The sequence below is a fragment of the Triticum dicoccoides genome, chromosome 5A (assembly GCF_002162155.2).
Source record: "Triticum dicoccoides isolate Atlit2015 ecotype Zavitan chromosome 5A, WEW_v2.0, whole genome shotgun sequence".
In the NCBI taxonomy this organism is placed as follows: Eukaryota; Viridiplantae; Streptophyta; class Magnoliopsida; order Poales; family Poaceae; genus Triticum; species Triticum dicoccoides.
In genome coordinates this window covers 284,563,400-284,588,421 of record NC_041388.1, presented here as the reverse complement: position 1 = coordinate 284,588,421, position 25,022 = coordinate 284,563,400, and the positions used below count along the sequence as shown (strand labels likewise).

The 25,022-nt window shown below is 44.1% G+C and overlaps 1 protein-coding gene across 1 annotated transcript; it reads left to right on the top strand.

Moving 5' to 3' along the window:
* The first annotated feature begins 1,226 nt into the window (after nt 1-1,226).
* On the top strand, nt 1,227-2,658 carry LOC119301056 (CAX-interacting protein 4-like). Its single transcript, XM_037577957.1, has one exon. The coding sequence runs from the start codon at nt 1,322-1,324 to the stop codon at nt 2,429-2,431; it is 1,110 nt and encodes a 369-aa protein (XP_037433854.1). The 5' UTR covers nt 1,227-1,321; the 3' UTR covers nt 2,432-2,658.
* The last annotated feature ends 22,364 nt before the right edge of the window (nt 2,659-25,022 follow it).

The following is a 25,022-nucleotide window of genomic DNA, read 5'->3' as shown; positions in this document are numbered from 1 at the left end:
ACTGGGCCGTTTTTTCGGCGCCGGCGCCGAAAAAGTGGCCTGGGGGGCCCTGTTGGGGGCGCGGCTGGAGATGCCCTAAGCAAACATGTTAAAAAAATTATTTATAGGTGGATATAAATAGATAGGGTTAATTTGGATGCTTAGATGCTATATATGTACGGGTTACTTTCGACAATAAATAAATTAGTGTTAGGATAGACCAGCAGAAAAATTGTGGATGTCAAATTATGTGGAAAAAATATTTGTTCTTAGTAACCATATGGATAATTAGAATTTTGTTGTGCTAAATTTTAACATCTCTGTGTTTGTAGGAGTACATGTTTTTCTTAGTTATTGTATCGACTTCTCATGGAATGATGTGAAGTCTTGTAGATGTTTACAATGTGGGCAAAAAAAAAAGGATAAAAACATCAAAGCTTGTGTATTTCTTTGAAACTTCAGGATATTGTTTTCCTTAATTCATTAGATACGCTCAGAACAAAAATATCACAAATGAAATTTTTTGTAATAATTTCTTTAGGTTCAGAATTTGCAAATTTCTCTAACTTTGATAATGACCTATGCAAACTTTTTTTCTAGATTATTTTAAAATAGCACAAAGTAATATCAATGAGCTATTTCTCGATAATTTAGTAATTGTTATTTCTAAGTCAATGAACAACATGAAAAATAGTTCTATAAAAAAATTCGTTATTTTTCAAATATAACAACCTCGGTCCTGTGAACATTCATGCCCGAGAATTCTGTAAATTTTTAATTCATCTCAATTTTACAATGTTAATTAATAAACTTGAAGTGAAAAGAAATGCGCCATTTTATTGAATGGTAATGAACTTTGTATCATTTCATTTTTCAACCAATTCTATGTGTCTTCAATGATTATTCAAATTTGGACAAACCGGTCAACGTTGGTGCTCAAGAATTCTGGAAAGTTCTATTATGTCCCCATTCTTTCGATTGGCGCATTGTGTTTTTTAGTAGGACAACACAAAGCTATTTTTCTCCCGTTGCAACGAACGGGCATATTTGCTAGTGTTTACTATAGAACAGTGTTCCTGTGGAATTTCTTATTTCTGCTCATTTCCTATGAACTGAACTGGGCCTAAATGCGAAGAGCGGTCTGGCACGTTATACAAGCCCAAATAGAATTCGGCCTAACTCCACGTCGGCCCATCCGCATATGACGCCTATAGATCTGTCCAGAGAGTAGTACACGAGTCGGCCACTCCTCTTTGACCTCCACCCGATTCTCGTCGATCGAAAGACATCCCCGATTCCCCACCCACCCACCGAGCCCTAACCCTAACCCGGGCTACCGAAGATGCCGGCGACGGCGGGGCGCGTTCGCATGCCGGCGAACAACCGCGTGCACAGCAGCGCGGCGCTGCAGACGCACGGCATCTGGCAGAGCGCCATCGGCTACGACCCCTACGCCCCCGAGAACAACAAGCAGCAGGCCCCCTCCTCCTCCGTCTCCGCCAACGCCGCAGCCGCGGCAGCCAACGCCGCCGCCGAAGCCGCCGCGCCTCCCTCCTCGGACCCCGGGGCCTCGTCGGAGAACGCCTACACCAGCTTCCAGGGCCTCCTCGCGCTCGCCCGCGTCACCGGATCCAACTCCGACGAGACCCGGGGCGCCTGCAAGAAGTGCGGCCGTGTTGGCCATCTCACTTTCCAGTGCCGCAACTTCCTTTCTGTCAAGGAGCTTGCCATGGACGACGACATCCAAGCTGGCATGCTGTCCGCCGCGCAGGCCAAGGCCAAGTTCGAGGAGATCACGAAGAAAGCCTCTGGTGCCAGAGACGCTGACGAGGAGGGTTCTGACGAGGAAGATGAGGATGAGATTGACAGCGATTCCTCTGATTCTGATATTGATCCCGAGCTGGAGAAGATAATTGCTGAACGGGAGCGTGCCAAGAGCCGTGGAGGGAAGCGGTCAGGGGAGGAGGACAAGAAGACAAGCCGCCATAAGAGCAAGAGCAGGGGAAGATCGAAGCACAGGAGGAGCAGGAAGAGTGACAGTGAGGACGATTCGGAGGAGGAGAGAACCAAGGACAAGAAGAAGAATAGGCGGAAGAAGCACAGATCCTCAGATGAGGATAGCGAGAGTGACTCTGACAGGAAGAGGCACATGAAGAGTAGGAAAGATAGGAAGAGGCGGAGGACGCACCGCCGGAAGGATGACTCATCAGAGGATGATGAATCTGGAGGGGAAGAGAGGAGGCATCACCGCCACCATAAGAGGCGTCATCACCGGAGGGATGCATCTGGTAGTGACAGTGATGGGAGCGAATCCCCACATGAAAGGAAGCGATCCAGTAAACAGAAGAGCCACAAGAGGTCAGAAAGCCATGGATTGGGTGAGGATGAGCGACATTGTCCGCAGGGGGCAAGTCGCTCTGGAGAGAAGAGCAGGGAGCATAAGAGGGGCTAAAGAGGAGCGCTGAAGCGGTAAATTGTACTCATCGGTGTTTGCAACAGTGCTTGTCCTTTGTTATTTGTCTTGTCAAATGGTTGTTGCATTTTAAGCATGATTCTTAATATGTGTAACATATTTGCGTATTACTGTTTGTCAGTGGCTGAACTATCCATATATGCATAAATGGTGTTGCCTTGAAATCAGTAATTTGTGCATATTTAATAAGAATCTTTCAAGTAGTATTACTCAGGCTTTTGTCATTTCTATGTAGTATTGCAAGGTAGCTTTAGCATATCATAACTATAATATTGCAGTAATGGAGCCTGTAAAGCAGGAAGTTATATCAAGATTGGCCTTGTATAAAGCTCTTCAGTAATCAGGTGGTAAAAGGCTATTGGGTGGGATAACTTATGCAGGTTTATGCAGAACTCAGATGTTTCTATGCTTGTATTTCAGTTTTCCTGCAAATTCATGTGCCATAGACACGTAGTAAAATCGGTACTGACACATATATTTGGTCAACATTTCTAAAAGTCTGATTTGATGTCAGCTGATTTATTGTTGCAGACATGGTAGCTCTCTATATAATTGGTTTTGAGTTGAAGATGATGATCTATACTACTCCCTTTGTTTCTAAATATAAGTCTTTTTAGAGATTCCAACATGGACTACATACGGAGCAAAATGAGTGAATCTACACTCTAAAATACTCCCTCCGTTCCAAAATAGATGACCCAACTTTGTACTAGACTTAATACGAAGTTGAGTCAACTATTTTGGAACGGAGGGTGTATGTCTATAGACATCCATATGTAGTCCATATTGAAATCTCTAGAAAGACTTATATTTAGAAACGGAGGGAGTATGATTTTGATTTAGCCGATTTGTACCAATTTCTTTGATGTCTAGTTCTGAATCAATGTAGGATTGGGTGATGAATACATCTCTTACATGCCTTTTTGCATAACTAGGGTGAGCTGGAGAACATGTTACAACACATTTGCATGACAAAAATTTGATCTTTTGTAGGATTTTTGGTATATGTTACGGTTACCAACATCAAACTGTGAATTCTCTTTTGCTATTTAATGCGTTAGTTTAAAGTATATTGAGCTGTTTTTCCTTGGTAGTGACTTTAGTCCGCAGTTTAACTTCCATGGAAAGTTACTCCACCAATGTCATGGTGGGGAGTGAACTCTTTCCTGCAGTTTAAGCGTTTGAAGTACGGACTTGGGAGATCCATTCTAGTCAGCAAAGCCTTCTTTTGCACCTCTTAAGGTTCCACTAGTCTAAGAAAGCACAATTTCTCTAGTACTGTATGTTCTAATATAAGTGAGTTTCAAAATAAAAGAATAGCAAGATGTGACGAGATGAGAACTCTTGAATACAGATCTGTTATCTTTGTTCTGTTGATTGCCGTTAAATAATTCCAAAATATTACTCTGTATATAATGGTACATAGATTCCCAATTATTTTTAATCATGAACTTCCTCCGTCCTGAATTAATTGTTGCAGAAATGGATAGAAATGGACTATGTTTTAAAGGCGTCCGTAAGGCGACGCCTAGGCGACGCCTAGGCGTCGAGGCGCCCCCCCAGCGCTTTGCGCTTTAGGCGCCTAGGCGTCGCCTAGGCGTCGAAGCGCCCCCCCAGCGCCTTAAAGCAAGGCGTCGCCTTAAAAACATAGGAAATGGATGTATCTAGAACTAAAGCGAAAAGTAATTCCGGATGGAGGAAGTAGTGGTTGTTTTCTTCTCTGGGAGAATGATGGCAGATGGCAGAGCTGTAGTTACAGAAATGTTGAAAATACACCTGCACCCGTTATGTGAAGTACTGCTGTACTGTTTGATGAACAAAAGATATATTTCAAAGAGAAGTGCGCCTGCGCAGCTGCTTCAGTTGTTAAGATATAATCTCTTCGGCGTACATCCTTTTAGAGCATCTTCAGCTGTTGGCCCCCCGGGGGCATGTAAAATCGCTGCCTGGGGGCGAGCCGACGCTAAACTTGGCGTGGGGTTTTTCAGGTTCTTCAGCTGTTGGCCCCCCGGGGGCATGTAAAATCGCTGCCTGGGGGCGAGCCGACGCTAAACTTGGCGTGGGGTTTTTCGGGTTCCCAGCCGTCGGCCTTAGGGTCACCACCAGAAGGCGGTTTAGAAAAAAAGAAACTCGGCTAAAATTTGGTAAACTGGACAAATATTCAGCTAAAGTTCGACGATTACATAATAAACTGGACAAACATGGCATTACATAACAAAGTTTTTTTAAAAAAAAACGGCCGCAACTACTATCACGGGTTGAAGAACGCCGTGAGCGCGGTGAAGTCGTCGCCATCCTCGCCGCCGCCCTCGTCGGCCTTCTCCTCTTTGACGCGGCCGCCCCTTTCTGGCATCGCCTTGGTGGACCGGCGGCGGCGGCACATCATCGTCGCTGTCGTCGAGGACGACGACGTCTCCCTCGTCGCGGCCACGACGCTGAGCGGCGAACTGCTCGTAGGCGTGACGCTGGCTCTCCAGCTCCGTCCGCGTCGAGTCTTCACGCGCCCACTTCAGGGCCGCCGCGTTGGCGAGCTCCTCTTTGACGCCGCCGGCGAGCCCTGGCTCCGTCTTCACGACGGCGAGCCCCGGCTCCGTCTTCGGTTTGACATAGCGGGGAGGAACTGAGGAGGACCCGCGCCCGCCACCCTCGTTGATGATGATGCCAGCGCTGCGGGTGCGCCGGCCGAGCGGCGTCTCCGCTGCGGGCTCGACCTTGACGCCGAACACCGCTGGCGAGCCGGAGGAGTGAGAAGAGGAGTGGGAGGACGAGGACGAGAAGGAGCCAAACCTCCTGGGCATCCATTGCCCGGCGCTTCGGCGGGGGACTGGGGCGGCGGCCGTGGCAGGGTAGGTCAGCGGCGGGTGGTTGCCGCCCTCGAGGTGCTGGAGAACCTCGTGCAGCGTGCGGTCGGGGGCGCCCCACCACAGGCGACGCCCCTCGTTGTTCTTGACGCCCCCACCACTGGCGCCCCGTTGGTGGAGGCTAGCCGCCGCTCCTGCCGATGGTGAAAGTACGCCGCCCACGTCGCGTGGTTGTCGGCGGCGTACTGCGGGAGGGTGCGCTACTCCTCCGTTAGCGACGCCCACACGCGGTCGACCTCGTCGGCGAAGTAGTCCGCACACGCGTTGACGTTGGGCACCGGGGGAATGGGGACGCCACCGGCGCTGAGCCTCCACCCTCTCGGCCCTGCACGCATATCGGGCGACGCCGGGATGATCGCCTCGAAGAGGAGGTACGCCTCCCACGCGTTCAGCGAGCGGCGGCCAAAGCCGTTGGCCGTCGCCGTGTCGCCGGGGAAACGCTCGCCCATTGTCGATGCTCGGCTTGGGAAGAGAGGGGAGGATCGTCGGCGGCAGGTGCGCACGGGGAGAGGGAGGCAGAGCACGGCAGGGTGTGGCCAGAGGCAAGAGCTAGGCGTCGCTTTTATAACCGGGCACCGTGTGTACGCGTGGCGGGAGGGGGGCATCGCCGCGCCACCCGTGAGGAAGCGCCGTCCGTGAGGAATCAATGGAAGGCTGACCGGCGGCAGCCTTGGCATTGATTCCCCCGTAGGAAACCGAGGCGGTTTGAGGACGACGAGGCAACTGTCGCTGACGCGCGGGCCCGCGGTTAGTTCATGCCAAAAACGCTCGCGCCAGCATCCCCCAGCGCGTTGGGTTCGACCTGGGTCCGCCGGCCCTAATTTCGGCCCAATCCGACGAAAAAGGGCTCCTAGGGACGTGACTGAGCCAAATTTCGTTCGCCAACGCTAAAAAATCGCCTGGGGAACGTGTTTGGGATGCGGCTGGAGATGCTCTTAGGTTATTTTTTCTAATGGCTTTGAGACTAGATAAGGGTGTGGGCATATACGCATATTAAGTCAAGCGAGCTAATAACGCATCAAAATTTCAGTTAGTCGAGTTCTCAGATATTGTCCTTTGGTTGGTAAATTTTATGTGTACTCCAAATGACTTAACTAATGTTTCAATTTAATGAAGTGTTACCAGTTGCGCTTCCTCCTTCTCAAAATACAAGGAACGTAGATGTTCTCTAAGTTATTTTTTAAAAAGTTTTATCGAGTAAAGGGTCCGTTTGGATCAAAGTTGCCCTGCCAACAATGGGCTAGCCAATAATTTGGGGAGGAGCTGCCAAAAGTTGCCCTCGCAACGATAGGCTAGCCAGTAATTTGGGGAGGAGCTGTGGCGCCGAGGGCGAGTCAAATAATCAGACGCTATCCAAACAGACGCCTATGCTGTGGTCAATGCCAAATATTTGGCCAAGCGAATCGGGGTTGCAATCCAAACAACCTCTAAACATCTGTGATGCCAAATAATGATGAATATACTTGTGTATGTTTTTTTGACAATATGAATAATACTGATGTAGGTCTGATATTGTCCAGAAAATGATTCCCAGGCCCCGACAGACCCAACAAAGTTTCGGATTCCTAGTCCACGGACAATGGCGTTGCTCTGAGTTTTCCCTTGAGAGCATAATAGTAGACCCATCTTGGATACCTTGATACGTCTCCAACGTATCTATAATTTTTGATTGTTTCATGCTATTATATTATCAACCTTGTATGTTTTATATGCATTTATATGCTATTTTATATGATTTTTGGGACTAATCTATTAACTCAGAGCCCAGTGCCAGTTTCTGTTTTTTCCTTGTTTTAGAGTATCGCAGAAAAGGAAAATCAAACGGAGTCCAATTGACCTGAAACTTCACTGAACTTATTTTTGAAAAGAAAGCAATACAGGAAACTTGGAGTGCACGTCGGGGGATCAACGAGAAAGCCACGAGGCAGGGGCGCGTCCACCCCCCTGGCGCGCCCTCCACCCTCGTGGGCGCCTCGTGGCTCCCCTGACGTACTTCTTCCTCCTATATATACCCATATACCCTAAAACGATCGGGGAGCACAATAGATCGGGAGTTCCGCCGCCAGAAGCCTCCGAACCACCAAAAGTCAATCTAGATCCGTTCCGGCACCCTGCCGGAGGGGGCAATCCTTCTCCGGTGGCCATCTTCATCGTCCCGGTGCTCTCCATGACGACGAGGGAGTAGTTCTCCCTCGGGGCTGAGGGTATGTACCAGTAGCTATGTGTTTGATCTCTGTCTCTCGTGTTCTTGATTTGGCACGATCTTGATGTATCGCGAGCTTTGCTACTATAGTTGGATCTTATGATGTTTCTCCCCCTCTACTCTCTTGTAATGGATTGAGTTTCCCCTTTGAAGTTATCTTATCGGATTGAGTCTTAAAAGATTTGAGAACACTTGATGTATGTCTTGCCGTGCGTATCTGTGGTGACAATGGGTTATCACGTGATTCACTTGATGTATGTTTTGGTGATCAACTTGCGGGTTCCGCCCATGAACCTATGCATAGGTGTTGGTGCACGTTTTCGTCGTGATTCTCCGGTAGGAACTTTGGGGCACTCTTTGAGGTTCTATGTGTTGGTTGAATAGATGAATCCGAGATTGTGTGATACATATCGTATAATCATACCCACGGATACTTGAGGTGACATTTAAGTATCTAGGTGACATTAGAGTTTTGGTTGATTTGTGTCTTAAGGTGTTATTCTAGTACGAACTCTAGGGTTGTTTGTGACACCTATAGGAATAGCCCAACGGATTGATTGGAAAGAATAACTTTGAGGTGGTTTCGTACCCTACCATAATCTCTTCGTTTGCTCTCCGCTATTAGTGACTTTGAAGTGACTCTTTGTTGCATGTTGAGGGATAGTTATATGATCCAATTATGTTATTATTGTTGAGAGAATTTGCACTAGTGAAAGTATGAACCCTAGGCCTTGTTTCCTAGCATTGCAATACCGTTTGTGCTCACTTTTATCATTAGTTACCTTCTGTTTTTATATTTTCAGATTACAAAAACCTTTATCTACCATCCATATACTACTTGTATCACCATCTCTTCGCCGAACTAGTGCACCTATACAATTTACCATTGTATTAGGTATGTTGGGGACACAAGGGACTCTTTGTTATTTGGTTACAAGGTTGCTTGAGAGAGACCATCTTCATCCTACGCCTCCTACGGATTGATAAACCTTAGGTTATCCACTTGAGAGAAATTTGCTACTGTCCTACAAACCTCTGCACTTGGAGGCCCAACAACGTCTGCAAAAAGAAGGTTGTGTAGTAGACATCAGGCTCTTTTCTGGCGCCGTTGTCGAGGAGGTGAGTGCTTGAAGGTATATCTTTAGATCTTGCAATCGAATCTTTTTGTTTCTTGTTTTATCACTAGTTTAGTCTATGAAAGAAAACTACAAAAAATGGAATTGAGTTTGTCTCATACGCTTTATCTTTTTAATATCTTTCGTGAGTATGATGGAAAGGAAAATTGTGCGCAAGTGTTAGAAGAAGAATGCATTAAAATGTTTGGCACTAAATCTTTGAATGATGAGCATGATTGCAATGTTGTTAGTATGAACTCCTTGAATATCCATGGTACTAATGATGATTGCACTAGTTATGATGAAAATGTCTCCTATAAACATGTCAATTTTTGGGGAGTGTATTGGGTTTGCAAGTACACACCAAATAGGGAAGATAGATATTGCAAGAGGCATAAGCACTTAGAAACTAAATTGTTGCAAGAAAAGGTAGATGTTTGTGCTGAAGATTTAAATTTTCTTGGCCGTACTTGTGGACTTTGCAATGAACAGGGTCATTTAGCTATCCGATGCAAATTGTTTCATGATCTAATCGTGTCCAAAAATTGTGATGAGTTGATTTCCCTTGCACATTATAATGAACTTAGCTTGCTTATGGGTTGCGAAGAAATGAAACATATAACTGGGCATCTTCCAGAATTTGCCCGTTATAAACTTCTTGGTTTTGATCTAGAGGAAATTCATATGTATTGTGCGGTAAATTGTATTGAAAATCCTTATATTGCCAACTACATAAAGAAAAGAAAACAAATAGAAAATGAAAAGAATACTAATGAAAGGGAAGAGACTTCCCAATACCCTCCTATTATTTCTTATGATGAATCAGGAAACGAAGAAGAGCCTCCTATTCAACCAATCTCATTAATAAGGAGCTCCAAAAAGAGGATTGAACCCGCACATGATGTGGTGAAGAAGAAGTAAAAAAAAAGGAAGAGAGATAAAAAGATATTTCCCCCAAATAATGCTGCTCCTATTACTATTGTGCCTCATGAAAATGTAATTGTGGAAGATAATGATACTTCTTGTTATCTTGAAAAAAAAATTGGCACTTGCTTGGAAGAATATGATAATTGCTATACTATTGGTGCTATCCATACTATTAATGATGAGAGTGATTATGCTTATGATATGAAAAGGCCCAAGCTTGGGGATGCTATGTTTGATGAAGATGATGTTTTTGAGAATATATTTGCTACAATTAATGTTTGTCCCAAGCTTGGGGATGCTATGTTTGATGAAGATGATATTTTTAGTCTCCCAAGTTTTGATATGCAAATTTATAATGATGATAGCATGCCTCCTACTTATGATGATTATTGTGATGATACTTATGCTATAAAAAGTAGTGATTATATTTATAAAACTTGTCATGATTATGGTTACCCCTTTTCTGAACATTACTCTTTTAATGTGGAAACAATTTATAGTATTCGAGTCTCTTATGATACTCCCACTATTCCGAATGAGAAGAAATTTGCTTATGTGGAGAGTAGTAAATTTTCTATGCTTATAGATCATGAAAATAATGATCTAGGTGTAGGTTATATTGTTGAATTCATTCATGATACTACTGAAAATTATTATGAGGGAGGAATATATGCTTGTAGGAATTGCAATAATATCAAGTTTTCTCTCTATGTGCTTAAAGTTTTGAAGTTATGCTTATTTTGCCTTCCTATGCTAGTTGATTATTGTTCCCATGAGTTGTTTGCTCACAAAATCCCTATGCATAGGAAGTGGGTTAGACTTAAATATGCTAGTCATATTCTTCATGATGCTCTCTTTATGTTTCAATTCTTATCTTTTATGTGAGCATCATTGAAATCATCATGCCTAGCTAGGGGCGTCAAACGATAGCGCTTGTTGGGAGGCAACCCAACTTTATTTTTGTTGTTTACTTTTTGCTCCTGTTTAGTAATAAATAATTATCTAACCTCTGTTATGATTGAGTTTTTATGTTTCAATTAGTGTTTGTGCCAACTAGAACCTTTGGGAGGACTTGGGGAAGTCTTGTTGATCTTGTTGTAAAAAATAGAAACTTTAGCGCTCACGAGAATTGCTGCCATTTTTTGTTGGAGAGTGATATTTAGTTATTTTTTTGCAGATGATTAATAGACAAATTACTCAGGTCCACCAATTTATTTGAGAATTTTATGAGTTCTAGAAGTATACGTTTGGTCCAGATTACTACGGACTGTTCTGTTTTTGACAGATTCTGTTTTCTCTGTATTGTTTGCTTATTTTGATGAATCTATGAGTAGTATCAGAGGGTATGAACCATAAAGAAGTTGAAATACAGTAGATATTACACCAATATGAATTAAGAATGAGTTCCTTACAGTACCTTGAAGTGGTGTTTTGTTTTCTTTCGCTAACGGAGCTCACGAGTTTTCTACTTTAAGTTTTGTGTTGTGAAATTTTCAAGTTTTGGGTAAAGATTCGATGGACTATGGAATAAGAAGTGGCAAGAGCCTAAGCTTGGGGATGCCCAAGGCATCCCAAGGTAATATTCAAGGACAACCAAGAGCCTACGCTTGGGGATGCCCCGGAAGGCATCCCCTCTTTCGTCTTCATTCATCGGTAACTTTACTTGGAGCTATATTTTTATTCGTCACATGATATGTGTGTTTTGTTTGGAGCGTCATTTTATTTTCTTTTGTTTTGCTTGCTGTTTGAATAAAATACCAAGATCTGAAATTATTAAATGTTAGAGAGTCTTCACATAGTTGCATAATTATTCGACTACTCATTGATTTTCACTTATATCTTTCAGAGTAGTTTGTCATTTGCTCTAGTGCTTCACTTATATCTTTTTAGAGCACGGTGATGGTTTTATTTTGAAGAAATAATTGATCTCTCGTGCTTCATTTATATTATTTTGAGAGTCTTTAGAACAGCATGGTAGTTTGCTTTGGTTATGAAACTAGTCTTAATATGATGGGCATCCAAGAAGGATATAATAAAAACTTTCATATGAAGTGCATTGAACACTAAGAGAAGTTTGATACTTGATAATTGTTTTGAGATATGGAGATGGTGATATTAGAGTCATGCTAGTTGAGTAGTTGTGAATTTGAGAAATACTTGTGTTAAAGGTTGTGATTCCTGTAGCATGCACGTATGGTGAATCGTTACGTGACGAAGTCGAAGCATGATTTATTTATTGATTGTCTTCCTTATGAGTGGCGGTCGGGACGAGCGATGGTCTTTTCCTGCCAATATATCCCCCTAGGAGCATGCGCGTAGTACTTTGTTTTGATAACTAATAGATTTTTACAATAAGTATGTGAGTTCTGTATGACTAATGTTGAGTCCATGGATTATACGCACTCTCACCCTTCGACCATTGCTAGCCTCTCTAGTACCGTGCAACTTTCGCCGGTACCATAAACCCACCATTTATCTTCCTCAAAATAGGCACCATACCTACCTATTATGGCATTTTCATAGCCATTCCAAGATATATCGCCATGCAACTTTCCACCGTCCCGTTTATTATGACACGCTCCATCATTGTCATATTGCTTTGCATGATCATGTAGTTGACATCATATTTGTGGCAAAGCCACCGTTCATAATTCTTTCATACATGTCACTCATGAGTCATTGCACATCCCGATACACCGCCGGAGGCATTCATATAGGGTCATATTTTGTTCTAAGAATCGAGTTGTAATTCATGAGTTGTAAAGTAAATAAAAGTGTGATGATCATCATTATTAGAGCATTGTCCCAGTGAGAAAAAGATGATGGAGACTATGATTCCCCCACAAGTCGGGATGAGACTCCGGACGAAAAATAAATAAATAAAAGAGGCCAAAGAAGCCCAAATAAAAAAAGAGAAAAAAAAGAGGCCATAAAAAAATAAAGGCCCAAATAAAAAAATTGAGAGAAAAATAGAGAAGGGGCAATGCTACTATACTTTTACCATACTTGTGCTTCAAAGTAGCACCATGATCTTCATGATAGAGAGTCTCCTATGTTGCCACTTTCATATACTAGTGAGAATCTTTCATTATAGAGCTTGGCTTGTATATTCCAATGATGGGCTTCCTCAAAATGCCCTAGGTCTTCGTGAGCAAGCGAGTTGGATGCACACCCACTAGTTTCTTTTGTTGAGCTTTCATACATTTATAGCTCTAGTGCATCCGTTGCATGGCAATCCCTACTCACTCACATTGATATCTATTGATGGGCATCTCCATAGCCCGTTGATATGCCTAGTTGATGTGAGACTATCTTCTCCTTTTTGTCTTCTCCACGACCACCATTCTATTCCATCTATAGTGCTACGTTCATGGCTCACGCTCATGTATTGCGTGAAGATTGAAAAAGTTTGAGAACATCGAAAGTATGAAACAATTGCTTGGCTTGTCATCGGGGGTGTGCATGATTTAAATATTTTTTATGGTGAAGATGGAGCATAGCCAGACTATATGATTTTGTAGGGATAGCTTTCTTTGGCCATGTTATTTTGAGAAGACATGATTGCTTTGTTAGTATGCTTGAAGTATTATTATTTTTATATCAATATTAAACTTTTGTCTTGAATCTTATGGATCTGAATATTCTTGCCACACTAAAGAGAATTACATGGATAAATATGTTAGGTAGCATTCCACATCAAAAATTCTGTTTTTATCATTTACCTACTCGAGGACGAGCAGGAATTAAGCTTGGGGATGCTGATACATCTCCAACATATCTATAATTTTTTATTGTTCCATGCTATTATATTATCAACCTTGGATGTCTTATTGTTGGGGAACGTAGCAGAAATTCAAAATTTTCCTACGTGTCACCAAGATCTATCTATGGAGAAACCAGCTACGAGTAGAAGGAGAGTGCATCTACATACCCTTGTAGATCGCTAAGCGGAAGCGTTCAAGTGAACGGGGTTGATGGAGTCGTACTCGTCATGATTCAGATCACCGATGATCCTAGTGCTGAACGGACGGCACCTCCGCGTTCAACACACGTACAGCTCGACGATGTCTCCCATGCCTTGATCCAGCAAGGAGAGAGGGAGAGGTTGAGGAAGACTCCATCCAGCAGCAGCACAACGGCGTGGTGGTGATGGAGGAGCGTGGCAATCCTGCAGGACTTCGCCAAGCACCTACGGGAGAGGAGGAGGTGTCACGGGAGGGAGGGAGGCGCCAAGGGCTCAGGTATGAATGCCCTCCCTCCCCTCCACTATATATAGGGGCAGGGGAGAGGGGGGAGGCGCAGCCTTGCCCCTTCCTCCAAGGAAGGGGTGCGGCTAAGAGGGGGGGAGGAGTCCATCCTCCCCAAGGCACCTCGGAGGTGCCTTCCCCCTTTAGGACTCTCCCCTTTTTCCTATATCTTGGCGCATGGGCCTCTAGGGGCTGGTGCCCTTGGCCCATGTAGGCCAAGGCGCACCCCCTACAGCCCATGTGCCCCCCCGGGGCAGGTGGCCCCACCCGGTGGGCCCCCGGGACCCTTCCGGTGGTCCCGGTACAATACCGATGACCCCGAAACTTGCCCCGATGGCCGAAACAGGACTTCCTATATATAAATCTTTACCTCCGGACCATTCCGGAACTCCTCGTGACGTCCGGGATCTCATCCGGGACTCCGAACAACATTCGGTAACCACATACAAGCTTCCTTTATAACCCTAGCGTCATCGAACCTTAAGTGTGTAGACCCTACGGGTTCGGGAGACATGTAGTCATGACCGAGATGTTCTCCGGTCAATAACCAACAGCGGGATCTGGATACCCATGTTGGCTCCCACATGTTCCACGATGATCTCATCGGATGAACCACGATGTCAAGGACTCAATCAATCCCGTATACAATTCCCTTTGTCTAGCGGTATGGTACTTGCCCAAGATTCGATCGTCGGTATACCGATACCTTGTTCAATCTCGTTACCGGCAAGTCTCTTTACTCGTTCCGTAACACATCATCCCGTGATCAACCCCTTGGTCACATTGTGCACATTATGATGATGTCCTACCGAGTGGGCCCAGAGATACCTCTCCGTTTACACGGAGTGACAAAATCCCAATCTCGATTCGTGCCAACCCAACAGACACTTTCAGAGATACCCGTAGTGTACCTTTATAGCCACCCAGTTACGTTGTGACGTTTGGCACACCCAAAGCACTCCTATGGTATCCGGGAGTTGCACAATCTCATGGTCTAAGGAAATGATACTTGACATTAGAAAAGCTTTAGCATACGAACTACATGATCTTGTGCTAGGCTTAGGATTGGGTCTTGTCCATCACATCATTCTCCTAATGATGTGATCCCGTTATCAACGACATCCAATGTCCATGGTTAGGAAACCGTAACCATCTATTGATTAACGAGCTAGTCAACTAGAGGCTTACTAGGGACATGGTGTTGTCTATGTATCCACACATGTATCTGAGTTTCCTATCAATACAATTCTAGCATGGATAATAAACGATTATCATGAACAAGGAAATATAATAATAATCAATTTATTATTGCCTCTAGGGCATATTTCCAACAGTCTCCCACTTGCACTAGAGTCAATAATCTAGTTCACATCGATATGTGATTAACACTCAAGATCACATCCCCATGTGACTAACACCCAAAGAGTTCTGGGTTTGATCATGTTATGCTTGTGAGAGAGGTTATAGTCAACGGGTCTGAACCTTTCAGATCCGTGTGTGCTTTACAAATCTCTATGTCATCTCCTAGATGCAGCTACCACGTTCTATTTGGAGCTATTCCAAATAACTGTTCTACTTGGAGCTATTCTAAATTGTTGCTCCATTATACGTATCCGGTATCTCTACTCAGAGCTATCCGGATAGGTGTTAAGCTTGCATCGACGTAACCCTTTACGACGAACCCCTTTACCACCTCCATAATCGAGAAAATTCCTTAGTCCACTAGTTACTAAGGATAACTTTGACCGCTGTCCTGTGATCCATTCTTGGATCACTCTTGTACCCCTTGACTGACTCATGGTAAAGCACACTTTAGGTGCGGTACACAGCATAGCATACTGTAGAGCCTATGTCTTAAGCATAGGGGACGACCTTCGTTCCTTTCTCTCTATTCTGCCATGGTCAAGCTTTAAGTCTTAACTTCATACCTTACAACTCAGGCAAGAAATCCTTCTTTGACTGATCCATCTTGAACACCTTCAAGATCACGTCAAGGCATGTGCTCATTTGAAAGTACTATTAAGCGTTTTGATCTATCCTTATAGATCTTGATGCTCAATGTTCAAGTAGCTTAATCCAGGTTTTCCATTGAAAACACTTTCCAAATAACCCTATATGCTTTCCAGAAATCCTACGTCATTTCCGATCATTAATATGTCAACAACATACACTCATCAGAAATTCTATAGTGCTCCCACTCACTTCTTTGGAAATACAAGTTTCTCATAAACTTTGTATACACCCAAAATCTTTGATCATCATCAAAGCATACATTCCAACTCCGAGATGCTCACTCCAGTCCTCAGAAGGATTGCTGGAGCTTTGCATACTTATTAGCATATTTCAGGATAGACAAAACCTTCCGGTTGTATCACGTACAACCTTTCCTCAAGAATCGTCGAGGAAACAATGTTTTGACATCCTATCTGCAAGATTTCATAAATAATGCAGTAATTGCTAATATAATTCCAACAGACTCTTAGCATCGCTACGAGTGAGAAAGTCTCATCGTAGTCAACTCCTTGAACTTGTCGAAAAACATCTTAACGACAAGTCGAGCTTTCTCAATGGTGACACTTACCATCATTGTCTGTCTTCCTTTCAAAAACCATATGTACCTAACAGCCTTACGACCATCAAGTAGTTCTTCCAAAGTCTACACTTTGTTTTCATACATGGATCCTCTCTCGGGTTTTATGGCCTTGAGCCATTTATCGGAATCCGGGCCCACCATCGCTTCTCCATAGCTTGTAGGTTCATTGTTGTCTAGCAACATGACTTCCAAGACAGGATTACGTACCACTCTGAAGTAGTACGCATCCTTGTCATCCCACGAGGTTTGGTAGTGACTCGATCCGAAGTTTCATGATCACTATCATAAGCTTCCACTTCAGTTGGTGTACGTGCCACAGGAACAACTTCCTGTGCCCTGCTACACACTTGTTGAAGTGACGGTTCAATAACCTCATCAAGTCTCCACCATCCTCCCACTCAACTTTTCGAGAGAAACCTTTCCTCGAGAAAGGACCCGATTCTAGAAACAATTCATATTGCTTTCGGATCTGAATTAGGAGGTATACCCAACTGTTTTTGGGTGTCCTATGAAGATGCATTTTATCTGCTTTGGGTTCGAGCTTATCAACCTGAAACCTTTTCACATAAGCGTCGCAGCCCCAAACTTTCAAGAAACGGCAACTTAGGTTTCTCCAAACCATAGTTCATACGGTGTCGTCTCAACGAAATTATGTGGTGCCCTATTTAAAGTGAATGTGGTTGTCTCTAATGCCTAACCCATGAACGATAGTGGTAACTCGATAAGAGACATCATGGTATGCACCATATCCAATAGGGTGCAACTATGACGTTTGGACACACCATCACACTATAGTGTTCCAGGCTGTATCAGTTGTGAAGCAATTTCCACAATGTCTTAATTCTGTGCCAAACTCGTGATTCAGATATTCATCTCTATGATCATATCATAGATCTTTTATCCTCTTGTCACGACGATCTTTCAAATTCACACTGAAATTACTTGAACCTTTCAATAATTCAGACTCGTGATTCATCAAGTAAATATACTCAACATCTACTCGAATCATCTGTGAAGTAAGAACATAACGATATTCACTGCATGCCTCAGCACTCATTGGACTGTACACATCAAAATGTGTTACTTCCAACAAGTTGCTATCTTGTTCCATCTTACTGAAAACGAGGCTTTTCAGTCATCTTGCCCATGTGGTATGATTTGCATGTCCCAAGTGATTCAAAATCAAGTGAGTCAAAACGGTCCATTTGCATGGAGTTTCTTCATGCATATACACCAATAGACATGGTTCGCATGTCTCAAACTTTTCAAAAACGAGTGAGCCCAAAGATCCATCAATATGGAGCTTCTTCATGCGTTTTATACCGATATGACTTACGTGGCAGTGCCACAAGTAGGTGGTTCTATCATTACTATCTTTTGGCATGAACATGTGTATCACTACGATCGAGATTCAATAAACCATTCATTTTAGGTGTAAGACCATTGAAGGTATTATTCAAGTAAACAGAGTAACCATTATTCTCCTTAAATGAATAACCGTATTGCGATAGACGTAATCCAATCATGTCTATGCTCAACGCAAACACCAAATAACAATTATTTAGGTTTAACACCAATCTCTTTGGTAGAGGGAGCGTGCGATGCTTGATCATATCAAGCTTGGAAAAACTTCCAACACATATCGTCAGCTCACCTTTAGCTAGTCTCCGTTTATTCCGTAGCCTTTTGTTTCGAGTTATTAACACTTAGCAACCGAACCGGTATCTAATACCCTGGTGCTACTAGGAGTACTAGCAAAGTACACATTAACACAATGTATATCCAATATACTTCTATCGACCTTGCCAGCCTTCTTATCTACCAAGTATCTAGGGTAATTCTGCTCTAGTGGTTGTTCCCCTTATTACAGAAGCACTTAGTCTCGGGTTTGGGTTTTACCTTGGGTTTCTTCACTAGAGCAGCAGCTGATTTGCCGTTTCATGAAGTATCCCTTCTTGCCCTTGCCCTTCTTGAAACTAGTGGTTTCACCAACCATCAACAATTGATGCTCCTTCTTGATTTCTACTTTCGCAGTGTCAAACATCGCGAATACCTCAAGGATCATCATATCTATCCCAGATATGTTATAGTTCATCACGAAGCTCTAGCAGCTTGGTGGCAATGACTTTGGAGAAACATCACTATCTCATTTGGAAGATCAACTCCCACTCGATTCAAGTGATTGTTGTACTCAGACAATCTGAGCACAAGCTCAACAATTGAGCTTTTCTCCTTAGTTTGCAGGTTAAGAAAGTCATCGGAGGTCTTATACCTCTTGACATGGGCACGAGCCTGAAATCCCAATTTCAGCCCTCAAAACATCTCATATGTTTCGCGACGTTTCAAAAAACGTCTTTGGTGCCTCAACTCTAAACCGTTTAACTGAACTATCACGTAGTTATCAAAACGTGTATGTCAGATGTTCGCAACAACCACAGACAACGTTCGAGGTTCAGCACACTGAGCGGTGCATTAAGGACATAAGCCTTCTATGAAGCAATGAGGACAATCCTCAGTTTACGGACCTAGTCCGCATAATTGCTACTATCAACTTTCAACTAATTTTTCTCTAGGAACATATCTAAACAGTAGAACTATAGCGTGAGCTACGACATAATTTGCAAAAACCTTTTGACTATGTTCAGGATAATTAAGTTCATCTTATGAACTCCCACTCAGATAGACATCCCTCTAGTCATCTAAGTGATTACATGATCCGAGTCAAACTAGGCCGTGTCCGATCATCACGTGAGACGGACTAGTCATCATCGGTGAACATCTTCATGTTGATCGTATCTTCTATACGACTCATGTTCGACCTTTCGGTCTCCGTGTTCCGAGGCCATGTCTGTACATGCTAGGCTCGTCAAGTCAACCTAAGTGTTTGCATGTGTTCCGAGGCCATGTCTGTACATGCTAGGCTCGTCAACACCCGTTGTGTGTGAACGTCTGAATAAAACACCCGATCATCACGTGGTGTTTTGAAACAGCGAACTGTCGCAACGGTGCACAGTTAGGGGAGAACACTTCTTGAAATTGTTGTAAGGGATCATCTTATTTACTACCGTCGTTCTAAGAAAATAAGATGTATAAACATGATAAACATCACATGCAATCAAATAGTGACATGATATGGCCATCATCACTTTGCTCCTTTTGATCTCCATCTTCGGGGCTCCATGATCATCATCGTCACCGGCATGACACCATGATCTCCATCATCATGATCTCCATCATCGTGTCTTCATGAAGTTGCCTCGCCAACTATTACTTCTACTACTATGGCTAATGGTTAGCAATAAAGTAAAGTAATTACATGACGTTTAAGTTGACACGCAGGTCACAAATAAATAAAGACAACTCCTATGGCTCCTGCCGGTTGTCAAACTCATCGACATGAAAGTCGTGATTCCTATTACAAGAACATGATCAATCTCATACATCACATATATCATTCATCACATCCTTTTTGGCCATATCACATCACATAGCATACCCTGCAAAAACAAGTTAGACGTCCTCTAATTGTTGTTTGCATGTTTTACGTGGCTGCTATGGGTTTCTAGCAAGAACGTTTCTTACCTACGCATGAACCACAACGTGATATGCCAATTGCTATTTACCCTTCATAAGGACCCTTTTCATCGAATCCGATCCGACTAAAGTGGGAGAGACAGACACCCGCCAGCCACCTTATGCAACTAGTGCATGTTTGTCGGTGGAACCGGTCTCAGTAAGCGTACGTGTAAGGTTGGTCCGGGCCGCTTCATCCCACGATGCCGCCGAATCAAGATAAGACTAGTAACGACAAGCATATTGAACAATATCGACGCCCACAACTACTTTGTGTTCTACTCGTGCAAAGAATCTACGCAATAGACCTAGCTCATGATGCCACTGTTGGGGAACGTAGCAGAAATTCAAAATTTTCCTACGTGTCACCAAGATCTATCTATGGAGAAACCAGCTATGAGTAGAAGGAGAGTGCATCTACATACCCTTGTAGATCGCTAAGCGGAAGCGTTCAAGTGAACGGGGTTGATGGAGTCGTACTCGTCGTGATTCAGATCACCATGATCCTAGTGCCGAACGGACGGCACCTCCGCGTTCAACACACGTACAGCTCGACGATGTCTCCCACGCCTTGATCCAGCAAGGAGAGAGGGAGAGGTTGAAGAAGACTCCATCCAGCAGCAGCACAACGGCGTGGTGGTGATGGAGGAGCGTGGCAATCCTGCAGGACTTCGCCAAGCACCTACGGGAGAGGAGGAGGTGTCACGGGAGGGAGGGAGGCGCCAAGGGCTCAGGTATGGATGCCCTCCCTCCCCTCCACTATATATAGGGGCAGGGGAGAGGGGGGAGGCGCAGCCTTGCCCCTTCCTCCAAGGAAGGGGTGCGGCTAAGAGGGGGGGAGGAGTCCATCCTCCCCAAGGCACCTCGGAGGTGCCTTCCCCCTTTAGGACTCTCCCCTTTTTCCTATATCTTGGCGCATGGGCCTCTAGGGGCTGGTGCCCTTGGCCCATGTAGGCCAAGGCGCACCCCCTACAGCCCATGTGCCCCCCCGGGGCAGGTGGCCCCACCCGGTGGGCCCCCGGGACCCTTCCGGTGGTCCCGGTACAATACCGATGACCCCGAAACTTGCCCCGATGGCCGAAACAGGACTTCCTATATATAAATCTTTACCTCCGGACCATTCCGGAACTCCTCGTGACGTCCGGGATCTCATCCGGGACTCCGAACAACATTCGGTAACCACATACAAGCTTCCTTTATAACCCTAGCGTCATCGAACCTTAAGTGTGTAGACCCTACGGGTTCGGGAGACATGTAGTCATGACCGAGATGTTCTCCGGTCAATAACCAACAGCGGGATCTGGATACCCATGTTGGCTCCCACATGTTCCACGATGATCTCATCGGATGAACCACGATGTCAAGGACTCAATCAATCCCGTATACAATTCCCTTTGTCTAGCGGTATTGTACTTGCCCGAGATTCGATCGTCGGTATACCGATACCTTGTTCAATCTCGTTACCGGCAAGTCTCTTTACTCGTTCCGTAACACATCATCCCGTGATCAACCCCTTGATCACATTGTGCACATTATGATGATGTCCTACCGAGTGGGCCCAGAGATACCTCTCCGTTTACACGGAGTGACAAAATCCCAATCTCGATTCGTGCCAACCCAACAGACACTTTCAGAGATACCCGTAGTGTACCTTTATAGCCACCCAGTTACGTTGTGACGTTTGGCACACCCAAAGCACTCCTACGGTATCCGGGAGTTGCACAATCTCATGGTCTAAGGAAATGATACTTGACATTAGAAAAGCTTTAGCATACGAACTACATGATCTTGTGCTAGGCTTAGGATTGGGTCTTGTCCATCACATCATTCTCCTAATGATGTGATCCCGTTATCAACGACATCCAATGTCCATGGTTAGGAAACCGTAACCATCTATTGATTAACGAGCTAGTCAACTAGAGGCTTACTAGGGACATGGTGTTGTCTATGTATCCACACATGTATCTGAGTTTCCTATCAATACAATTCTAGCATGGATAATAAACGATTATCATGAACAAGGAAATATAATAATAATCAATTTATTATTGCCTCTAGGGCATATTTCCAACACTTATATGCATTTATGTGCTATTTTATATGATTTTTGGGACTAACCTATTAACCCAGAGCCCAGTGCCAGTTTCTGTTTTTTCCTTGTTTTAGAGTATCGCAGAAAAGGAAAATCAAACGGAGTCCAATTGACTTGAAACTTCACAAAACTTATTTTTAGAAAGAAAGCAATACAGGAGACTTGGAGTGCATGTCGGGGGATCAACAAGGAAGCCACAAGGCAGGGGGGCGCGCCCACCCCCCTGGGCGCGCCCTCCACCCTCGTGGCTCCCCTGACGTACTTCTTCCTCTTATATATACCCATATACCCTAAAACGATCGGGGAGCACAATAGATCGGGAGTTCCGCCACCAGAAGCCTCCGTAGCCACCGAAAGCTAATTTAGACCCGTTCCGGCACCCTGCCGGAGGGGGCAATCCTTCTCCGGTGGCCATCTTCATCATCCCGGTGCTCTCCATGACGAGGAGAGAGTAGTTCTCCCTCGGGGCTGAGGGTATGTACCAGTAGCTATGTGTTTGATCTCTGTCTCTCGTGTTCTTGATTTGGCACGATCTTGATGTATCACGAGCTTTGCTACTATAGTTGGATCTTATGATGTTTCTCCCCCTCTACTCTCTTGTAATGGATTGAGTTTTCCCTTTGAAGTTATCTTATCGGATTGAGTCTTAAAAGATTTGAGAACACTTGATGTATGTCTTGCCGTGCGTATCTGTGGTGACAATGGGTTATCACGTGATTCACTTGATGTATGTTTTGGTGATCAACTTGCGGGTTCCGCCCATGAACCTATGCATAGGTGTTGGCGCACGTTTTCGTCGTGATTCTCCGGTAGGAACTTTGGGGCACTCTTTGAGGTTCTATGTGTTGGTTGAATAGATGAATCTGAGATTGTGTGATGCATATCGTATAATCATACCCACGGATACTTGAGGTGACATTGGAGTATCTAGGTGACATTAGAGTTTTGGTTGATTTGTGTCTTAAGGTGTTATTCTAGTACGAACTCTAGGGTTGTTTGTGACACCTATAGGAATAGCCCAACGGATTGATTGGAAAGAATAACTTTGAGGTGGTTTCGTACCCTACCATAATCTCTTCGTTTGCTCTCCGCTATTAGTGACTTTGGAGTGACTCTTTGTTGCATGTTGAGGGATAGTTATATGATCCAATTATGTTATTATTGTTGAGAGAACTTGCACTAGTTAAAGTATGAACCCTAGGCCTTGTTTCCTAGCATTGCAATACCGTTTGTAGTCACTTTTATCATTAGTTACCTTACTGTTTTTATATTTTCAGATTACAAAAACCTTTATCTATCATCCATATACTACTTGTATCACCATCTCTTCGCCGAACTAGTGCACCTATACAATTTACCATTGTATTAGGTGTGTTGGATACACAAGAGACTCTTTGTTATTTGGCTGCAGGGTTGCTTGAGAGAGACCATCTTCATCCTACACCTCCTATGGATTGATAAACCTTAGGTCATCCACTTGAGGGAAATTTGCTACTGTCCTACAAACCTCTGCACTTGGAGGCCCAATAACGTCTACAAGAAGAAGGTTGTGTAGTAGACATCATACCTAAAAGCAGTTTTAGATGTGAGGAAAGAAGGTTTTAGGTAGCAAAATGGTTATGTTTTCCCTTGAGAACATTGGATGCTTGTAATTTGCTCTTTTTCTTCTCTACTCCACAATTGTATACACAACTATGCCTTTTTCTTCTCTACTTCACAATTGTATACATATTCAAACAACTATGACATGTAATAATTAAGAGTGTGTTTGGTTCTCCGCATGGATTTCGACACCTTTTACACGAAAATGGGCCAGTGGAGCCTGGTTAGGGGTGATACAACCTCTGGGTCATGTTCCGCACGTTGTTTGGTCCCATAAAGCCCCAAGATGTAGGAGAGCAGAAACACAAACACAATGTTGGTTGCATGTATGTGCTCCGTAGATGCAACATGCCGCTGTTTAGTTACGTGTTGACGTAGGTGTGGTAACCCCTTCTTCGAATGGTGAGGTTAATAACACACAATCATATTGGCACAAAAGCAAAAATACAAAAAAAGATTAAACCACGTTGCTAAAGAAAGCATATGCATTACTGAAGTTGAAGTAGCACATAAACATTATTGTAGAAACATCAACATTAAAACCACAAGGCTAACGGACCAAGATTATAAAGTCTTCACTCATCAACCATGGAAAAGGTTGGCTTGTGCTCACCACACTTGATGACTACCTCTACATAAGAACGTTCAAAGACGGTGACTCTGAAAGCACCCTGGCTCAGGACCTTGAAAGTCAAGAAGTAAACGATCTGCAGGTGGTGAGCAATGGCAAAGCCTGGCCACCCTTCATCCATGGTAACCCTACAGTTGACATCTCGAAGCCTGAACTGCTAGTTGCAGCCATTGTTCATGTCCAAAACGCTATATTGTAGGATGGTGCCCAGGTGCTAACAAAAAGGCATTGATGATGAGAAGTAAATCCAACACAGGTGCTAAGAGCACCGTGCAGAAGTGGGTTCGAGTTACTTTCCTCATGGAAGTGACCAACCTTCGTTAGCCTCCACCTCTGCCTCTTGGAGTCGTTGCCTTCTTCTGCATCCTTCGAGCAGCTAGCATCACCAGCTTTGGCAAGGACCAACTTACCGGCACAACACTGCAATGAAGAACATAGGCACGACACAATACCACATGTGAATGCATGTGACGTGCATTGAGTTGTGTAGGATCATAGCAGTGTGCATGTGAATGGTGATGTGTAGGATCATAGCAATGAGCATGTCAATGGTGATGTGCACTGAGTTGTATAGGATCATAGCAATATGCATATCAATGGTGACGATCTTGTCGAAGGGGAGAGCTGGTACAAGGATTGGAACTATAATGTGTAGAACCAACCCTCCTACCAACAATCACCCTAATACATGGGCCGCGCAACAATGAAGATCATTGCCCAACCCAA